General features: G+C 47.0%; 1 protein-coding gene across 4 annotated transcripts in view; it reads left to right on the top strand.

The window, feature by feature from the left end:
- Nucleotides 1-18347, top strand: part of DDR1 (discoidin domain receptor tyrosine kinase 1) — a 34404-nt gene extending 16057 nt beyond the window's left edge. For 2 of the 4 annotated variants that reach the window (XM_006034897.3, XM_025216996.1), the window contains exons 4-15: nucleotides 437-665; nucleotides 1247-1394; nucleotides 1619-1721; nucleotides 3065-3251; nucleotides 3631-3877; nucleotides 5434-5592; nucleotides 5702-5865; nucleotides 6196-6394; nucleotides 8167-8277; nucleotides 10192-10430; nucleotides 13542-13669; nucleotides 17933-18347. In XM_006034897.3, coding sequence (XP_006034959.2) covers nucleotides 437-665; nucleotides 1247-1394; nucleotides 1619-1721; nucleotides 3065-3251; nucleotides 3631-3877; nucleotides 5434-5592; nucleotides 5702-5865; nucleotides 6196-6394; nucleotides 8167-8277; nucleotides 10192-10430; nucleotides 13542-13669; nucleotides 17933-18341 — 2323 coding nt within the window. In that variant the 3' untranslated portion in view covers nucleotides 18342-18347. Of the gene's footprint in view, nucleotides 1-436; nucleotides 666-810; nucleotides 1158-1246; nucleotides 1395-1618; nucleotides 1722-3064; nucleotides 3252-3630; nucleotides 3878-5433; nucleotides 5593-5701; nucleotides 5866-6195; nucleotides 6395-8166; nucleotides 8278-10191; nucleotides 10431-13541; nucleotides 13670-17932 lie in introns of those variants that run through there. The other 2 variants (XM_025216997.1, XM_014525300.2) reach the window with 2 other exon arrangements.
- The last annotated feature ends 44 nt before the right edge of the window (nucleotides 18348-18391 follow it).

Raw genomic sequence — 18391 nt, 5'->3', positions numbered from 1 at the left:
CAGGAATGAAGCGGGGTACAACTGCACCACTGGACTCCCACTGGATCCCCCGCTGCTTCTATTCCAGACCAGGGGAAAAAATCAGATTTCTTGCTTAAGACACACAACACCATTTGAGGTGACTTGATCTGAGGGGAGAAAGGATGTGTACACCAGAAAATATGGTAATAGCTTGGCCCTGGTTCTCATAAGAAACCCTGCCATAGCAAACCTGGTACTTATGGAGACCGTAACAAACGCCTTTGATCCTCCACTCACAGACTGACCCTCTGGTTTCCCAAGGGACTTTGCTGCTATAGAATAGCCCTCTGGTTTTAAAGGGGACCCTACAAAAACAAACCAGCCCTGGTTTTCCTGGGAAGCTCCATTGTAGTGCCCTGGCTAACTCTCTCACGAGATATCTCCTCTCCTTCCGCTCTATCTCACATGGGCTCAGGCTGGATACAAGTGACGGGGATGGGGCCTGGTGCCCAGCGGGACCAGTCTACCCCAACGATGCTGAGTTCCTGGAAGTTGACCTCCGGCGCCTGCACTTCCTGACGTTAGTGGGCACCCAGGGCCGCCATGCCGGTGGGCACGGCAAGGAGTTTGCCCGGGCCTACCGCCTCCATTACAGTCGCGACCGGCGCCGTTGGCTGACCTGGCGTGACCGCTGGGGCAATGAGGTACCAGAGAGGTGGGGTCACTGTATGGGGCAGGGAGGGGCTGAGTGGGAGGGGCAGGGGAATGGGGCGGGGCAGGTCATGGGAGCTGTGGAAGGGAAAGGAGATTCCATAGGACCAGTGACATAGCAGTTTCTGATGTCACTAGGCCATGAGATATCAAAGCCCCCTGCTGACATCATGATGGCCTTCAAGCCCCCTGAAATGTCATGGCTCCCTGTGATGTTCCAGCTGCTCCTGTGGACATCACAGCCTTTTGACGTCATCATCCACCTACCTGTGACATCACATCCCATGAGCATGCTGCCATCAGCACATGGGCTATGTGTCACTGGCTCTGTGAAGTTGCAGCAAGAGGGAAATTATGTCAGGACAGGCACTGATAATGTCTCAAGCAGGCAACAGTGATGTCAGCTCGGGTGGGCAAGGAGACATTGAGCGTCACATGATGTTGAGCTGTGATGTGATAGATCACAAGGCCATGATGTTATGAGAGTGAGGCAAATATCCTTTTGAGGGGTGGAGCCAGAATGGTGGGCAGGGCACTGCCCTGCAATGCAGTTAACCCCTCACTGCCTGTCCAGGTGATCTCTGGGAACGTTAACACAAATGAGGTGGTGCTGAAGGATCTTGGGCCACCCATCATTGCCCGCTACATCCGCTTCTATCCCCGTGCAGACCGTGTTATGAGCGTCTGCCTGCGTGTGGAACTGTATGGCTGCCTCTGGCGGGGTGAGTGTCCCCTCATACGCCCATCCCCACCTGCTCTTTCCTGTGCATGGGGCTGTATATCCACCTTTGGTGGGGTGAGGAGCTAGAGTGAGGCATCCCCTTCCCCCCTGCTATGCCCCTCAGTCCCCAGCTGGTTCTGGGGTGCTCATTACCTCTCCTCCTCTCTGCCCTACTGCCTCCCATCCTGGGAACTCAGGGGCATTGTTCCCTGTCTCCCCCTGCAGATGGACTGCAGTCCTACACCGCCCCCATGGGACAAGTTATGCCTCTCCAGCCAGAGCCTGTTTATCTCAATGACTCCACCTACGATGGCCTCAGCATCAGCAAGTAAGTGAGTGCTGGCCCCCACTCCCTAGCTCCCACTCAGTGGCCCCATGCTGGCTCCCTTCCTCAACCCCCCATCCCACCCTCCTCTACCCCCTCTACAGTGCCCCATCTCACCACCCTGTTGGTGCCTACTTGACCCAATAAAAAGAAGCTCTGCTAGTGCCATGCTTCTTCACGTCTGCCCCCAACTGTCAGGTAGATGCAGCAATGAATGGATGGGAAAATGGATGGACAGATTGTATGGATGGACAAACAGACCTGAAAATGAACACACAGATAAATGGAAGGGAGATCTGATGCAGGATGGATAAAGAGATAGCTGAAGGGATGGATGGATGGATGGATGGATGTGAAGATCAGTGGACAGATGGCAGACGCTTCTTCTGCTCTATTATGCAGTAGTGAGGCCTTATCTGGAGTCCTGTGCCCAGTTTTGAGCTACACACTTCAAGGGAGTTCTGGAAAGACTGGAAAGAGCCCAGTGAATAGTGGCCAAAATGATTAGAGCCCTGGGGAATGTGACTTACGAGGAAAGGCTGAAAGAATTATGATTATTTAGTCTGGAGAAGAGAAGACTGAGGCGGGATTTTATAACAGACTTCAAAGACGTGAAGGGCAATGACAGAGGATAGAAATGGGATTCTCTTTGTAGCTGTAGGGGACAGGACTAGAAGCTATGGCCTCAAGCTACAGCAGAAGATATAAGATTGAGACGAGGAGGAACTTTCTGACTAAGGGCAGTCATGCAATGGAAGAGGCTGCCAGGAGAGGTTGAGGAATCTACCTCTGTCAGTTTTCAAGAGCACTGAGACACTGGGCGGGAATGGCTCACTCAGGGATGATCCTGCAGCGGGTTGGACTAGATGACCTCACAAGGTCCCGTCCAGCCCTACTTTTCGCTGATCCTATGAATGTATAGTTCCATGTGATCAGGGGTGGACAGATGAGTGGAGAAGGAAATCTTTTGATAAAAGGATGAACAGCTTCATAGATGGACCTTAAGATCTGAGTAAAAGGATACAGAGGGATGCATGCAAAGATGAACTGATAGATGAATGAACAGTCAGATTTGAAGAGGAATAGGTGGAGGGATGAATGGATGGATGGGCAGACCTATGGCTAGATGCATGAATAGGAAGCACCCCTCAGCTTATTTGGTGGGTTCCAGCACCTGTGTTTTTACCCCATCCCAGTGCTTTCCAACTCCTTTCAGTGGTGCTAGAACACAAGTGTCTGAGCCCATCCTCCCCCCCACCCCCCATGTCTGAAAAGCTCCCCAATGTGGTGTCCAAACTGGGTGCTGGTGGCCTCTCTTCATGGTGCTGCCTCTCTCCCCCTTACAGGCTTCAGTTTGGGGGCCTTGGGCAACTGGCAGATGGTGTGGTGGGACTGGATGATTTCACTCGGACCAAGGAGCTGCGGGTCTGGCCAGGCTATGACTACATCGGGTGGAAGAATGACTCCTTCTCTATGGGCTATGTGGAGATGGAGTTTGAGTTTGACTGTCTCCGGACCTTCACCTACATGAAGGTATCAGCATAGGGGGCCCTAGGAATTGCAGGAAAAAAAGGTTAGCTTGATTAGTGAAACATTAAGACCAGTATATAGAAGAAACAGTTGTTAACATCTGTGAAGAACAATGAGCCATTACATCAATTGACTCCCTAGGTGATGCCTGAATACAAATACCACTGCTATTGCTGGGAAGTTGGTTTGAAACTTTGAGTGGAACAGGAATCAAAGTGGGCTATGTCTGTTTTGGCCAAAAGCAATTTCCCTGCTTAAGAAACCCACCCCAGTTTTGTGGGGAAGGTGTGAATGCTGTGTGTGTAAATATGGTAATTGTCCTGTATAGCTCTCTGGGGATAGGGAGTGGTGGTACCAACTTCCCTCTCTCCTTGTTCTGCAGGTCCACTGCAATAACATGCACACGCGGGGCGTGAGCATTTTCCGTCAGGTGGACTGTAGGTTCAAGCAGAACCTTGAAACTGCCTGGGATCCCGAACTGGTGACTCACCTGCTGGCAGTGGATGTCAAGGACCCCAGTGCCCGCTCTGTCACCGTGCCCTTGGAGGGACGCCTGGGGCACTTCCTGCAGTGCCATTTCTACTTCTCCAATGAGTGGATGCTCTTCAGTGAAATTGCTTTCCTCTCAGGTGTGGTCCCTTGGATGCCCTCCCCAGTCTCAACATCCCTTGTCACCATAAAACTACCTGCGTCCACTCCTGTGAAGTGTTGTGTAGCAACTGAGCCCGCAACAACTCACCAAAACTCATTACGTGGCCCTCCAGCTGAAGTAACTGCCCGTCCCTGTTCTATCTTCTTCATGTTCCCGGACTTTCATTGGCTTGAAAAGTTTGTTACTTCATTCATTAATTTATTAGCTCATTGGCTGGAATTTTCATTTGTTCTTTCAGGACGCCTTGGTTTATTAATTCGTTTGTTGTACCTTAGGTTTTGTTTAGTTTTTCTTCTTGTGTTCATTAGCTCTTTTTTCTACCCATTAGTAGTTAAACCAGCTATACATCACCAAGTAAGACAGGCACCTTGTTTTTGGGAAATACAGAAAGAAGCAAAAAAGAATTTTCCAGAGTTATGGCTAAACAGAGCAGGAACAGAGTTTTACCTTTAGCTCACTCATCCTCCATGTCCTGCTCAACCAAACCCTGAAACTGTAGCTGCTGCTGAAAACTGATCTGTGTAGGTGGGTCTGTAGTTTTACAAAGGCCTAGAAACAGTCTGCAGGGCTGTGACAGGAATACAACAGAGACCAAGAGGAGCTAGCAGACAGTAACATTTCAGGAAGAAAGGTTAATTGGATTTGTGGAATATAAGGACCATTACATAGAACAGATGGTTGTGGAGTGAAGAGCAATGAGCCATTACATCAGTTGACCCCCTCATCACTACCTGAATAGAAATGCCATGCTGCTGTTGGGAAGCTGGTTTGAAACTTTGGGTGGAGCAAGAATCAAAAACAATACCCGTCTCCCTGCTTAAAAGAGACCCCCCCCTCCCCCCCAATTTTGAAAGGCTAAATTTTGAGGAAAAGTGTGTGGGGTATGTGAGTAAATATGCTAATTCTCCTATACATTCATTCACTCATTATGGATGGTTGGCTTTTTCATTGGTTGGTTAGTGCAAAAGAGTCTTTTCTTGGTGGTTGCATGATTGGTTGCTCAGTTGTATGGTTAATATGTTTCTTTGGTAGGTTCTTTGAAGGTTTGGACACCTGGGATGTTAGTTTGTTGGTTGGTTGCATGGTTAATATATAGAGTAGATGGTTATTAGTTGGTTGGGTGACTAGATGTGTGATTGGTTTTGGAGTTGGGGTGCTGTATCCTTTGGTGAGTGGTTGGCTGGTTACTTCATTGACTGGCTGGAGGATTGATTGGTCTCTTTCATCAGTTCTTTCTTTTCTTAGTCCTTTGTTCATTAGTTAGGTCATTCATTCATGAGTTAGCTCATTAATAGGTTCATTCATTAGTTCCTTCCATAATGGATTTGTTCATTCTTTGCATATTAAATCTTTTGCCACCTCTTCCATTTGTTATCTCTCTCAGTAGGGAATTAGTTATTTCCTTTGCTCATTAGCTGACTAGCTTGTTCTTTCTCTCTCTGGTTCACGAAGAGGCTCATTAGGTGGTTAATTTGTTATTCCAAGAGATTAGGCATTTAAGTGTCCGTTCACCCACTTCTGCTCTTTCCCCAGAAGTGGTAGAGGACCCATCTCTTACTGGAACAAGCCGTTGGCCCCCAGTGGTCCCTCCTCAACCCTCAGGTAGGGGGGCTGCAGCCTCCTCTGTCCAGGAGGACCTGGGCTCCACATTGCATGGGGAACCAAGACCCACCTCCAACCTCACCCGCCAGGGTAAGTCACAGAATAGGACAGGGCAAGGGAAGAAGTGGACATGGCCTAATTCCCTAATGCCCACTGAGAGGCTGCCTCCAGTTCAGCCCTGTCTCTCTGTCCATTTCAGACCTGGAGGTCCAAGGGAACCCCAAAACTAGCCAGCCAGTTGCAAAGGATGACAACAGCAACACGTCCATCCTGATTGGCTGCTTGGTGGCCATCATCCTGCTCCTACTGGTTGTCATCTTCCTCATCCTCTGGAGGCAATACTGGAAAAAAATCCTGGGAAAAGTAAGTGAGAGGGGATGGCAGAGGGGGAAGAGGCTTTGGGGTGGGAATGGGAGATCCTTGCTGCTGATAGAGGTTCTTGTATATCTTAAGGGGTGAAAGGTGCTGGCATTCCTGGTTTCTCTCTGCTGTGGGAGGGTAGTGCAGTTTTGTGGGCTAGAGAAGGGAGGAGCTGGGAGCAAGATGCCTGGGTTCTCTTCTGGTTCTGGATGGGTTGTTGGAAGCCCATGGGTTAGATGGTGCTGGTGTCAGGACTTCTTGGATCCTTCCCAGCTCTCCTAGGGGTGGACATGACAGTCAGTGCTAGTATGATCTCTCTGGAATCCTCTGCAGGCTCAGCGACGAATCTCTGATGATGACCTGACCGTTCATCTTTCTGTGCCTGGCGACACCATTGTCATCAACAACACAATGGGCTCCCAGCGCCATTCCAGCCGCTATGAACGCATCCAGTCTGGGGAGACTGAGTACCAGGAGCCCAACCGTGCTCGCATGAAGCTGCCTGACCTGCCCCATGGCACTGAGAACTCCGGTGAGTGCACAGGGTAGGGGCCAGATTGTGGAGAGTCACTCAGCTGTGGGTTGGGTTGGGATCTGGGATGTGGTTGGGTGTAATGGTGAGATGATGGGAGGGGAGGTAGCAAAAGAGATGGAGGGATGGACAAGCAAATGGAGACATGTTGCTGGAGAACAGTGGATGGATGGATGGATGGATGGATGGATGGATGAAGGAGGCACGTGGAGAATGAATGGACAAACAGACGGATGGATATAAAGACAGATATACTAATAGGTAAATTAATAGATGAATGAACTCATGGATGGAGTGATGGATGGATAGATGAATGAAAGGGTCGTGGAGGATGGATGGATGGACAATATGATATGTTCTGCAGGTAATGTCATGTAGTTATACTGATAGGCAGACACATGACAAGGAAACAAAGGGATAGATAGGCAAACAGGCAAATGGCTGGACAGATGGAAGCACGGAGTGTCAAATGCATGGATGTATATTGACAGACAAAGAAATAATGGCGGGATGGATAGCTGGATGAAGGGAATGGATGGATGGAGAGAGTATGGTTAGAAGGATGAATGGCTAAGCAAGAAGATGAATAGGCCAGTAGAAAAATGGGTGGGTGGATGGAGAGAAGGAGGAATAAGCAGAGCTGGAGAGAGACAGGAACTGGGGAAAGACATACGGGTAGAAGTGGGGAAAGGGCTTGGGGTAGAAGAAAAGAGGCCAGGATACAGAGTAGAGGGCAAAAGGATGGGAGGGAGAGAGATTAAGGGATACGAGCTGAGGTGGAGAAAAGAAGGGGCAGAGGCAGAGGAAGACAATACCAAGCAGTAAAGTTGGGAAGAAGTGTGGGATGGGCAGGGAGGTGGAAGGTCCCAGCCCGGTCACCCCACCTACTCGGCCACCAGTTGGAGCCCTTCCCCCAACCCGCTGTGTTTGCCCCTCCCCTGCATTCCATCCTGTGTGCTCATCCCACACCAGAGTGAGCAATGCCTTCCTGGTTCTGGGAAGGGGCGGGCTCTGCTTGGTTAGAGTAGTCGGGGTGGTGGGAGCCTGGGCGCCTGGGTTCTGACCTCAGCTCTGGGACGGGAATGGGGTGTGGTGGGTAAGAGCAAGGGGGACGGGATTTGTGAGCCAGGAATCCTGAGTTCTCTTCTCAGTTTAGGGGATTAAGGTCTAGTGGGGGCTGGGGACCAGGATGCCCGGGTTCTCTCCCAGCTCTAGGGGGGTAGTAAGGTCTGATGGATTATGGCAGACAGACCTGGGGGCCAGGACTCCCGAGTTGTCTCTTAGCTCTGGAAGGGGCATAGAGTGTGGTGGGTTACAGCAGGGGGTGAATGGGTTTTGAAGCCCAGACACCTGGGTCCCATCAAACTGAGGAGGGCTTCCCACCATCATCCTTGTGTGTCAGGAACATCCCTGTCCCCCTCTCCCTGTCTCTTGGGTTTTCCAGGGGAGAGACGTGTCCTGCTAGCCCCCCTCCCCGTACCCCGGCCCTCTTGTGTCCGTCTGTCTGTTCTCATCCATCCATTTGTCTGTGGGTTTTGAAGCCCAGACACCTGGGTCCCATCAAACTGAGGAGGGCTTCCCACCATCATCCTTGTGTGTCAGGAACATCCCTGTCCCCCTCTCCCTGTCTCTTGGGTTTTCCAGGGGAGAGACGTGTCCTGCTAGCCCCCCTCCCCGTACCCCGGCCCTCTTGTGTCCGTCTGTCTGTTCTCATCCATCCATTTGTCTGTCCCTTCCCCCTCCCTTCCCACCCCCCACCCTTCTCCCGACAGCTCTGCTGCTCAACAACCCGGCCTATCGGCTCTTCCTGGCCACATACGCCCAGCCAATGGGAGGGCTCGCTCGCCCGCTGTCCGAGGCGGCTAAGCCAATCAACACTGATGGTAAGGAGAGCCCTGCTTGGGATGCAGGGCTGGGCAGCATCTCCTGCCCCCCTCTTGCCCTCCAGGGGGCATCCTCTGCCACTCTGACTTTTCCTGTCTCTTCCAAACTGACCCCGGCTCACAGCTTCCTTCCTGTCTCGCTCCCGTAATGCGTCTTGCTTTGGCTGATGGGCGGGACCAGGGTACGGGATTACCATAGTTCCTCGCATGCCACAGGTCCCATTTCCCCAAGAAATTAGCGTTCCCAAATTGATGTGTACGTCTTAAGTGGGGAAGGTGATTTTCTGCCCAGGATAGCAGCAGTGGCATTTCTATTCAGGCAATGCTAAGGGAATCAATTCACTTTGTGGCTCATTAGCATCCACTTGAATCCTGCTAATTGCTCTTTGTTCCACAGGTGTTAATGATCTGCTCTCCTATTTAATCATTTTCACATTCCATTAATCAAGATAGCCTTTCTTTAAAGAATTTGTAATGCAGCTACTCTCTCTTTGCTTCTTTCACACCCCTGAAAGCTGTTTCTAGCTCTTTTCAAAATCCTAGATCTACCCATGGAGTCTAGTCTTCAGCAGTAGCTAGAGGTTCAGTTTTTGGTTGAGCCTCTATGAGCTACTGATAGTGTAGGCATGAATAAGTTAAAACTATAACTTTTGCCTAAGCAGGAAAGGGAAGGTTATTCCCCAGTTATCTGTCCTGTTATCTTTCCTGCTTGGTGCAGGGAGCTGGACCCAATGATCTTCTGAGCTCCCTTCCCGCCTTACAATCTATGAAGCTAAGGTGAATGAGCTGCCCTATGTGGCCATAACTATTTTTTCCCTTAATTGTCTGCCCCAAAACAAAGTGTGGGTCTTATTTGGTGGGTGTGTGGTAAACAGGAAAATATGGTATATTATGTTAAAATGCAACCCTCTCAGGATGGCTACTGTGTATATAGGGGTCTTTTGCCAGTGCAGAGATGCAGCCATCTCTGGAGTGGGGGCCTCTGTGTATACAGGGATCCCTTCCCTGACTTCAATATGGGGGCGTGGAGGATGTGATGACACTTTATACTGTATTTTCCTGTATACAACATGTGCTGGAATATAATCTGCACCTTGTTTTAGAAAGGTGGAATGACTTGTAGCAAGTAGCCAAGTAGCAACAGCGAGACCTGGGTCTGCTCCTTGTTCTGTTCCCTGCGAATCGCTGCACAGTTTGTATTCACTGTTGCCCAGCAAGTGGCAGAACCTGTTGTTACTATATTCTTTGCATATAATGCACACTCCGATTTCCTACGGCTGGTTTACGGGAGGTGGGGTAAATTTGAATGAGCATGTAACAAATATGTTATTTTCATTTTTGCCCAGTAAGCGGCTGAAACTGTTCTTATCATATGCCTCACATAATGAGCACTTCAGTTTTTTGCTGCTCGTTTTTTGCAGAGAAATGTGTGCAGATGTGTGAAAAATACAGCATTTTCACTTTTGTCCGGTAAATGGCAGAAAATGCTCTTACTGTACGCCTCACATATAATGCATGTTCCAATTTCCTGCTGCTGATTTTTGCGGGGAAAAGTGCATGTATGTCTGAAAAATATGGTATTTTCACTTTTGCCCAGTAAGTTGCAGGAACTACTTTTACCACATACCTAGCATACAATGTCCTCTCCAATTTCCTTAGCAGCTGTGTTTTGAGGGGAAAAGTTTGTGTTGTATGTCAGAAAGTATGGTATTTTCACATTTGCCCTGTAAGTGGCAGAAACTGCTTTTACCATATTTCTTGCTTATAATGCGCCCATTTCCAGCCATTTTTTTGTGGGAACAAAACCATGCAAAATATACAGCATAGAGGGTTCCTTTTTTCTGACATCAAGATGCAGCTAACTCTGGGGTAGAGCAGTCCCCACTAATGTAGTCTCCTTGCCCATCCTGCCAGCCTGCAGCAGCGACTACATGGAACCGGACTCTTCGGGAGCCCTGGCCCCAGTGCCAAACAACGTGCCACACTACGCTGAAGCTGACATCATCAACCTGCAAGGGGTGACAGGAGGGAACACCTATGCCGTGCCAGCTGTGGCTGTGGACGCACTGGCAGCCAAGGATGTGGCCCTGGCTGAGTTCCCCCGCGGCCGCCTCCGCTTCAAGGAGAAACTTGGGGAGGGGCAGTTTGGGGAGGTATGGACTCCCCTCACCCTTCTCCTGCCAGCCCTTCCCTGGTCCCCTCTCTCCTGTCTTTTTCCTTCACATGCTCAGACATTTCTTCATCCATCCAGATCCATTTGCTGTGCTTTCTTTCCTTCATTCTTTTCCTTCCATTTTTGTTCTTTCCTCTTTTCTTTCTCTTTTCTGTTTGTTTAGTTGTTCATTCATTCTTCTGTTTGTGCTCTCCTTTCATTCCTTGGTTGTTCCTTTCTTGTGTTCATTTATTCATTCATTCGTATATTTGTTCTTTCCTTAGCAGGTTTGTTCAGTCATTTGTTCTGTCATTTTCTTTTTTCTTTTTCTTTTCTCTTTTTTCATTCAATATTTTTGTACATTTCCTTCATTAACTCCTTAATTTGCTCTTTCAATCATCCATGTGTTCATTCTCTTATTCCTATGTTCACTGTTTTACTCATTTGTTCATTCATTCTCTTCTTTCATTTTTCCGTTAATTATGTTGTTCATTCCTTCATTCGTTCATTAGTTTGTTCTTTCATTTATAACTTCTTTTGTTCAGTTGTTTGTTCATTCATTATTTTTATGTTCTTCCTTCTATTTATTCACTCCATACTTTCTTTCATTCATTTGTTAGTTCATTCTTTCGTTCTTTCCTTTTTGTTCATTCTTTTGCTCTTTCATTCTTTCATTTCGTTCATTCTTTTTCATTAATCTTTATTCATTTGTTTTCATTCATTTTTGTTCATTCTTTCTTGTATTAATTCACTCCTTAATTTCTTTTTTTTCCTTCACTCACTTGTTCATTCTTTCTTTCCTGTGCTTTTTCATTCATCTATTTTTCTTCATTCATTCATTCATTTTGTTCGTAATTCCATTTATTCACTCTTTAATATGCTTTTTCGTTTATTCATTTGTTTTGCTACTTATTTCATTCCTACATTTTATTCATTTTTTCATTCATTTATTTAGTCACTTTTTCATTCTTTTATTCTTTTTTAACTTGTTTATTTTTTATTCTTTCATTCTTTATTTTTTTCTTTCATTCACTCATCCTTATGTTCACTTGTTCCTTTTTATTCATTACCTTGCTAAGTTTTATCACTCATTCAGTCCCTAATCTGTTCTCTCATTACCTCCTTTATTTACTCTTTTATTCATTCATCCATTTGTTTCTTTTTTATTCTTATGCTCTTTCATTCTTTTCTTTATTATTTTGCACATTCATTCATTGCTTCATTCTCTTTTGTTCATTGCTTCATTCATTCATTCTTTCATAATTTTTTTATTTGTTCTTTCAACATTTTCTTTATTCCTTTGTTTATTCATTTCTTCCTTTTCCTGGTTCCCTCAGCCCTTTATTCCTGTCTACAGTCTAATGTATGTTCCTTTGTGTACCTGGTCTGTTCTTCACTTAGTTCTCAGTTACTTTCTCACTCATATATTTATTATGGTTTTTCATTTCCCCCCTTCATTTATTCATTTATCAATCTTGTTCAGTCCTTCGTTTCACTTCTCATTGTTTTCTCTTTAATTTTTCCTTTTAATTGTTCCTTCTTCCCTTCATCTTTTTAGTGCTTCTCCATTAGTTCTCTCATTCTTTTCTTTCTTTCCATTCCTTCATCTGTACACTCATTTCATGTATCCATTCTTTTTTCTTTCATGTATTCCTACCTTCCCTATGTTCACCTTATATATATTTTTTCTTTTATTAATTTAGGTATTCAATCTTTCATTCAGTTCCTTTTATCTGTCACTTACACACATATATATATATATATGTATGTATGTATGTATGTATGTATGTACATATCAGTGAAAGACCATGTCAATTGAACAATACATAAATGAATTAATACAAGAATAAATACATGTAGAAAGGAAGAATAGATAAATGAAGGAAGGAATAAATGAACAAAAAACCATAAATATATGAATACACAAATGAGATAAGGAATGCATGAATGAAAAAGTAAATGAATACATAAACAAATGAATAAAAGAATAAAAGTAGAGTACCCAGATGACTGAATAAAAGAATACATAATGAACAAATAAATAAATGAATGAATAAAAAATAAATGGCTACACAGATGAATGAAAAGTTAAAAACAACAACTACAAGAACACATCAATAAATGAATGGATGAATAACTGAAGCATAAAGAAGGTGTGAATTAATTACTGCATGAATAAATGAATGAAAACAAGTGATGGAATAAATATATATATATTTTCTGTTATTAATTTATGTATTCTATCTTTCAGTCAGTTACTCTTATCTGCCACTTATTAGCTATTCAGGGTTTTCCTTCTTTTTCATTCATTCTTTTTTCCATTCATTCATTTTTAATCTTCATTTCTAGGCCCATTCATTTTTTCTCTCAGTCATTGTTGCTTCACTTGTTCCTTTGTATTTTCATTCATTCTTTTCTTACCGAGATGATCCATAATTATCATCCTATTTATCATCCTATTTTCATCCTATTTTTTTCATCCTATTTTCACTCTCCTGCTGCTCATCCTTTCAATGACACTTTCATCCTTTGTTCCTCACATTTCTTCTGTCCATTTCTTTGTTCATTTTTTTCATTGATTCTTCCCTGCCCCCTATTCATTTGTTCTCTTTTGCCCCCTTCCTTTGGCTTTTTCATTCATTTTCCCATCACTCTGTCATTCAGGGTTTCTCCTTCCCTGGTTTCTTTCCTTTCATTCATTCTTTTCTATGTTTGTTCTTTCCTTCTGTCTTTCCGTCTCTCCCTCTTTCTTCCACCTTCTGTTAAACCCTGTTCTCTCTTCCTCAGACCAGTATCTCTTCCTCCCATCTCCCTGTGTCTTTCCTGTGATGCCTCTATCTACCCATCTCTCTACTGCCTTCATTCTTTCTTTACTTTTTCCATTCCAGAGTTGACATATTCCCTTCCTCAGACTCTTTTCCCATCTCTCTCCTTCTCTCCTTTCTTTCCCATCCCTCGTCTATCCCAAGGCCAGGGTGGGGGCTACTTTGTTGGCTGAAGAATACAGTGGGAAGGTTGCACTCAGTCTTGGGCACAGGTTGGTCATCTAGGGTGTGGCCAGCCCAGACCTGTGCTAATTGGCCATTGCTTTTTGCTATACTCCCTACCCCAGGTCCACTTGTGCGAGGTGGAGAGTCCCCAGGACCTGCTCAACTTGGAGTTCCCCTTCAATGTGCGCAAAGGACGCCCTCTGCTGGTTGCTGTGAAAATCCTGCGCTCTGATGCCACCAAGAATGCCAGGTAGGTGCTCTAGAGAGCAGAGAGGCATGGCTGGCTCTTGTACGAATCCAGCAAGACCCCATTGCATTAGTGGGGGGTTGGTTGTGCCAACTCACAAGTGAACAGGGCTAACAAAGGAGCTGTGGTAGCCCTGTCAGGATCCTGAATAGTTGTGAACTCACGAGGGAGCTGTGGTGACCCTACCTACCAGGATCTTGAACACTGTCTTGAACTCACGGGGGGAAAGTGATGACCCTACTAGGATCCTGAACACTGTTGTGAACTCACAAGGGAGCCGTGGTGACCATACTGGGATCCTGAGAGTTGAAACTGCCCAAAGAATGCCATGGTGAACTCACGGGGAATACTGGTCTCCACACAAATGTCCCTGCCCTGTTGCACGGGGAAGTGCTTATTCCAACTCAGGCTCTCCAGTTACCAAAAACCCAGTACCATTCAGTTTTTTGAGAGACAAGACTACAACCCTCCTATGATCAGGACTTCTTTGCAAGTTTAGGTGTAGGATTCAGGGACAGTTACAGTTCCCTTACTCATTACCCTTTTTCTACACCAAATCAAGATACACTCACATTCTCCAGTGATCATTCATTTCCTCTTAGCCACTGAGGCATCACTACCAGACAAGTCAGATAAAGAGGCAAGAGAAAGGTCTAGAACCCAACCTTTTATTGATGACTTCCCAAAGTGTAAGAATAAGCACTTGTCTCTGTGCCTGTCTAGCCCTCTGCAACAGCACAATGCAGATTCTCAACTACAGGAGCTGAGGAGATGCAAGAGGGAGAAGGCAGCTGGCATGCAATCTGGCAGCAGGTTGCCTTGAATTTGCTGAGGTCTTCCTAAATACTCCTCCTGTCTATACCCATTATTTACCATATTTACTCAATTCTAAGACAGTGTCCCCCGCCACATGTAACATAGGAGGAAAGCCCCTCGTCTTAGAATTGAATAGGAGCATGGGGGGGGTGAGGGGAGGGGTGGGCAGGCAGCTAATACAGGTTGGTCTCCAACCCCTAATTGGGGTCACGGACACAGCTGCTGCCTACCTCTCTGCCCTCAGCTCATGCAGCCTCTCTTCCCTCGGTACCCTTGTTCCTCACTGGCAGACTCCATCCACACTGGAGCCTGGGGCACTAAGCATGGCCCCAGCTTGCCACATAGCAGTAGTGCACAGTCTGCACAGCTACTACAAGTGGGGCTGGCGCCATGCTCAGTGCTCCAGCCTACTAGAACAGGGATGGAACGTGCCAGTGCGAAACAAGGATGGGGGGGAGGGAGGGGAGAAGAAGCTAGAGGAAAGGGAAGGAGAGGGGAGAGGGAAGGATCAGAGAAGCTAGGGGAGGGGGAGCAGAGGGGGAAGGGGGCAGTCCAGACCATGGAGGGGGCAGTCAGGGGGACAGAGGTGGCAGGGGGACAGGAATAAACGGGGCAAGCTACTTGACCTTTCCATACCACCTGCCTCCCCAAAGCCTGCCCTTTCCTGCAGTGGTGGTGGAGGAATAAATTAAAGATGACCCCTCCAGTAATTAGATTGCATACATGGAAAATTATAACAAATGTATACATTTACCATGTATAGAATTGAATTATTGTAGGGCCATCTTACATTCGGGGTCATCTTAGATTTGAGTAAATACAGTATGCATAGATTATTTAGATAACTATTCTGATTGGTATTATTCAAATTTCTTGTTTCACTGAGACTTTGGGAACTGGACTGAACCAGTTTTCCTGTGGGCCTGGACAATGCCAATTACCTGGGGACCATGTCCTTAAGAAAAGCACCATTCTGGGAAGCTGCTGTTTGCAATTGAACTGCAAGCTTATTGATTAGGGATTATTTATCAGCCTAAGCACATGTCATTCATAATTTAGGTTTCCATTATGTCCATTGTCTGTACTCATCAGAGTGGTTTGTCAGTCTCTGGTCATGTCTATAGCCTACACTCCACTGTGAAGGCACGAGAATGATGTGCTTCTATGGACACAGATAATCTTATGGCACTGGGAGAGTGCAACCAGTGACCTTCCCTCACACAAGAGGGGATGGTGATTTCATGAGGGCGCAAGCTCAGGCAGGTACTGATGATGCACAACCATCACATGAACTAGATCCTTGTGTGCCCAGGGGCTAGCCCCATCTGGATACATGTGACAAGCTCATGCAGCAACTGGGAATCTGCACCGGGCAAGAGTCCTCACAGCCATGGGTTGTTCCTTTGTAAGTGCACATGTTGGGTGCTTGTGGTTTGGCCTCTAGTGAGGGAGTTCCTTGTGTAGTCAGTATTGTGAGTACAAGAGGGAGAGATCCAGGCATCCCAGCTATCCCTCACGTGAGTTCATGATGGTGTCTCTGGTGAAGTCATGTTGGTTCCCTTGTGAATCCACAAGGGGATTCATCACACAGTGATGACTCTTCCTTCCTCTTGTGTGAGCCAGAGGATTACTTATATTTTCATAATGGTTCCCTCATGTATTTACTGATAGAGCTTCTTGTGTTCATTTATGAGTTCACAGAGTCATCATTCTCATATTGAAGCAAGCAAGGGAGACTCTTGTGTGGTCATAAATGTTCCTGGGGCTTTCACGTTGGTATTTCTTGTACAGTCACAACTGAACACATAACAGATTTCTTCAGAGAGACAAACTCATCTACTTTATTATCTCACATATAACATCCCCATGGATATAAGACACAACTTGTCCTTGGTGAATCCATGCTGACTATTAGCCCAGAAGACACACCTAATTTTTCCAAGGCAGGGTGAAGACAAAATGTTTTTCCAGAGCTTTGGCTGCAGAGGGTAGGGACTGAGCCTTATCTTCAGTGGCCTCACCCTCCCTTCCTGCTTAACCACAAACTGAAAGCCTAGCTGCTGCTGAGAATTTGTCTCTAGGATTTTGAAAAGAGATAAAGAGTTGTGGAATAGAAGGAAAGCCCAAGAGGAGCTTGTAGACTGCCAAATTGTTTTAAGAAAGTTTAGCTTGCTTAGTATCACATTCAGACCATTAAAAAGGTAAGATAGCCCAGTGTTAATACCTCTGGAGTGAAGAACAATGGGCCATTAAGTCAATGGACTCCCTCAACTGCCTGAATGGTATTACCAGAGTTAGCCATGGTATGGAAAGAATCAAAGCAAGGGGCTTCTATCCCAGAAAATCAGTTTCCCTGCTTAATGCATGCACCCCACATTTAAGGTGTTGGGGGGTTGCAGATTTTGGAGGGAAATGTGCATGTAGTTTGTGAGAAATTATGGTATTTGCACAAGAAAGAGGTATCCTGGTACAGTCATCCCTATTCACTTGTAAATTTACAGCAGTGTTCCTGGTGCACATTCACAGTTCTTCCATTTGAGTGTACAAGGGGATTCCTCATGGGGTCACAATGGTTCCTCCATGAGCTCACCAACAGAGCTCATTGTGGAGTCAGAGCTACTCATGTGTGAGTTCTCAAAGGCCGTCCATAAGCACTCACAGTTCTTCCAGTTGCATGGGTAAGAGGGATCCTGATATGGTCATCACTATTCTCTCATGAGTTCATGGCATCATTTCCTTGTGAGATCATGAGTAGGGATTCAGGCATTTGCAGTTCTTCCATTTGAGTGCACAAGGGAGGTTCCTCAGGTGGTCACATCGGTTCCCCCGTGAACTCATCAGTGGAACTTGTTGTGCAGTCACAGCTGCTCATTTGTCAGTTCACGAGGGCCATGGGCAACTGGTGCTACCTTAGTCGGGGGGGGGCCCCGCCCCCCCCCCCAGTGACCAGTCAGCAACTGGGGTGGGGGGCATCCCCCCTGCAGCCAATCTCGCCAACTGGGGGGGTGGGGGAGTCCCCCTGTGGCCAAATTTACCAACCAGTGGGCAGCCATGCTGCTCCTGAAAGCGGTCACGGCACTCCCAAAAGTGGCCATGGTACTTCCAGCAGCAGCCACGGCCTACATCCGGCACTCACACTCCCCAGCCAGCGCTCGCAAGGGGGGCACCTGCGTTCCCACCTGCCCTCCCTGCCCGTTGCCTAAGCAGGGAGCATGGAGAGTCAGGGGGCGCACCAGCGCTCTCAGACGGTACAGGTGCACCCCCATACACCCCCTACACATCGCCACTGATGAGGGCTGTCCTTAAGCATTCACTGTCCTACTTGTGTGGGCCTCATGAGTTCAGTCAGGGTGGATGCTGGATGCTCTGTCATGAGTGCATGGGAGCAGTTCCCTCATAAGTGGGGTAGTGGCACTCACAGGCCCTGGCTCCCACCCTCCCCCACCCCAGGAATGATTTCCTAAAAGAAGTGAAGATCATGTCACGGCTGAAGGACCCCAACATCGTGAGGCTGCTGGGCGTGTGTGTGCGGGACGACCCCCTCTGCATGATCACCGAGTACATGGAGAATGGTGACCTCAACCAGTTCCTCAGCGCCCACGAGCTGGAGGCCAAGACAGGGGGCAGTGCCAGCGATGCCCCCACTATCAGGTATTGCTGGGAGCAGGAGCAGGGACCCAGGAGTCCTGGCCCAGCTGGGCTCCTCTACTTAGGTGCTCCAGGGCATTGTGGGAACATACCTAACCACCTCCTGCCCTTCCTTGGCTCAGCTGCCCCACTGCACTGTGGTAATATCCCCAACTTCCTTCTGCCTCCTCCTATACCCAGCTGTCCCAGAGCATTGTGGCGATATCCCTAACCCATTCCCTTCCCTCCTGTGTTCTGCAGCCTCAGGAGATTGTGGGAATA

This window comes from Alligator sinensis, unplaced genomic scaffold (genome assembly GCF_000455745.1).
Source record: "Alligator sinensis unplaced genomic scaffold, ASM45574v1 scaffold1378_1, whole genome shotgun sequence".
In the NCBI taxonomy this organism is placed as follows: Eukaryota; Metazoa; Chordata; order Crocodylia; family Alligatoridae; genus Alligator; species Alligator sinensis.
This window is presented reverse-complemented; position numbering and strand designations above follow the sequence as displayed.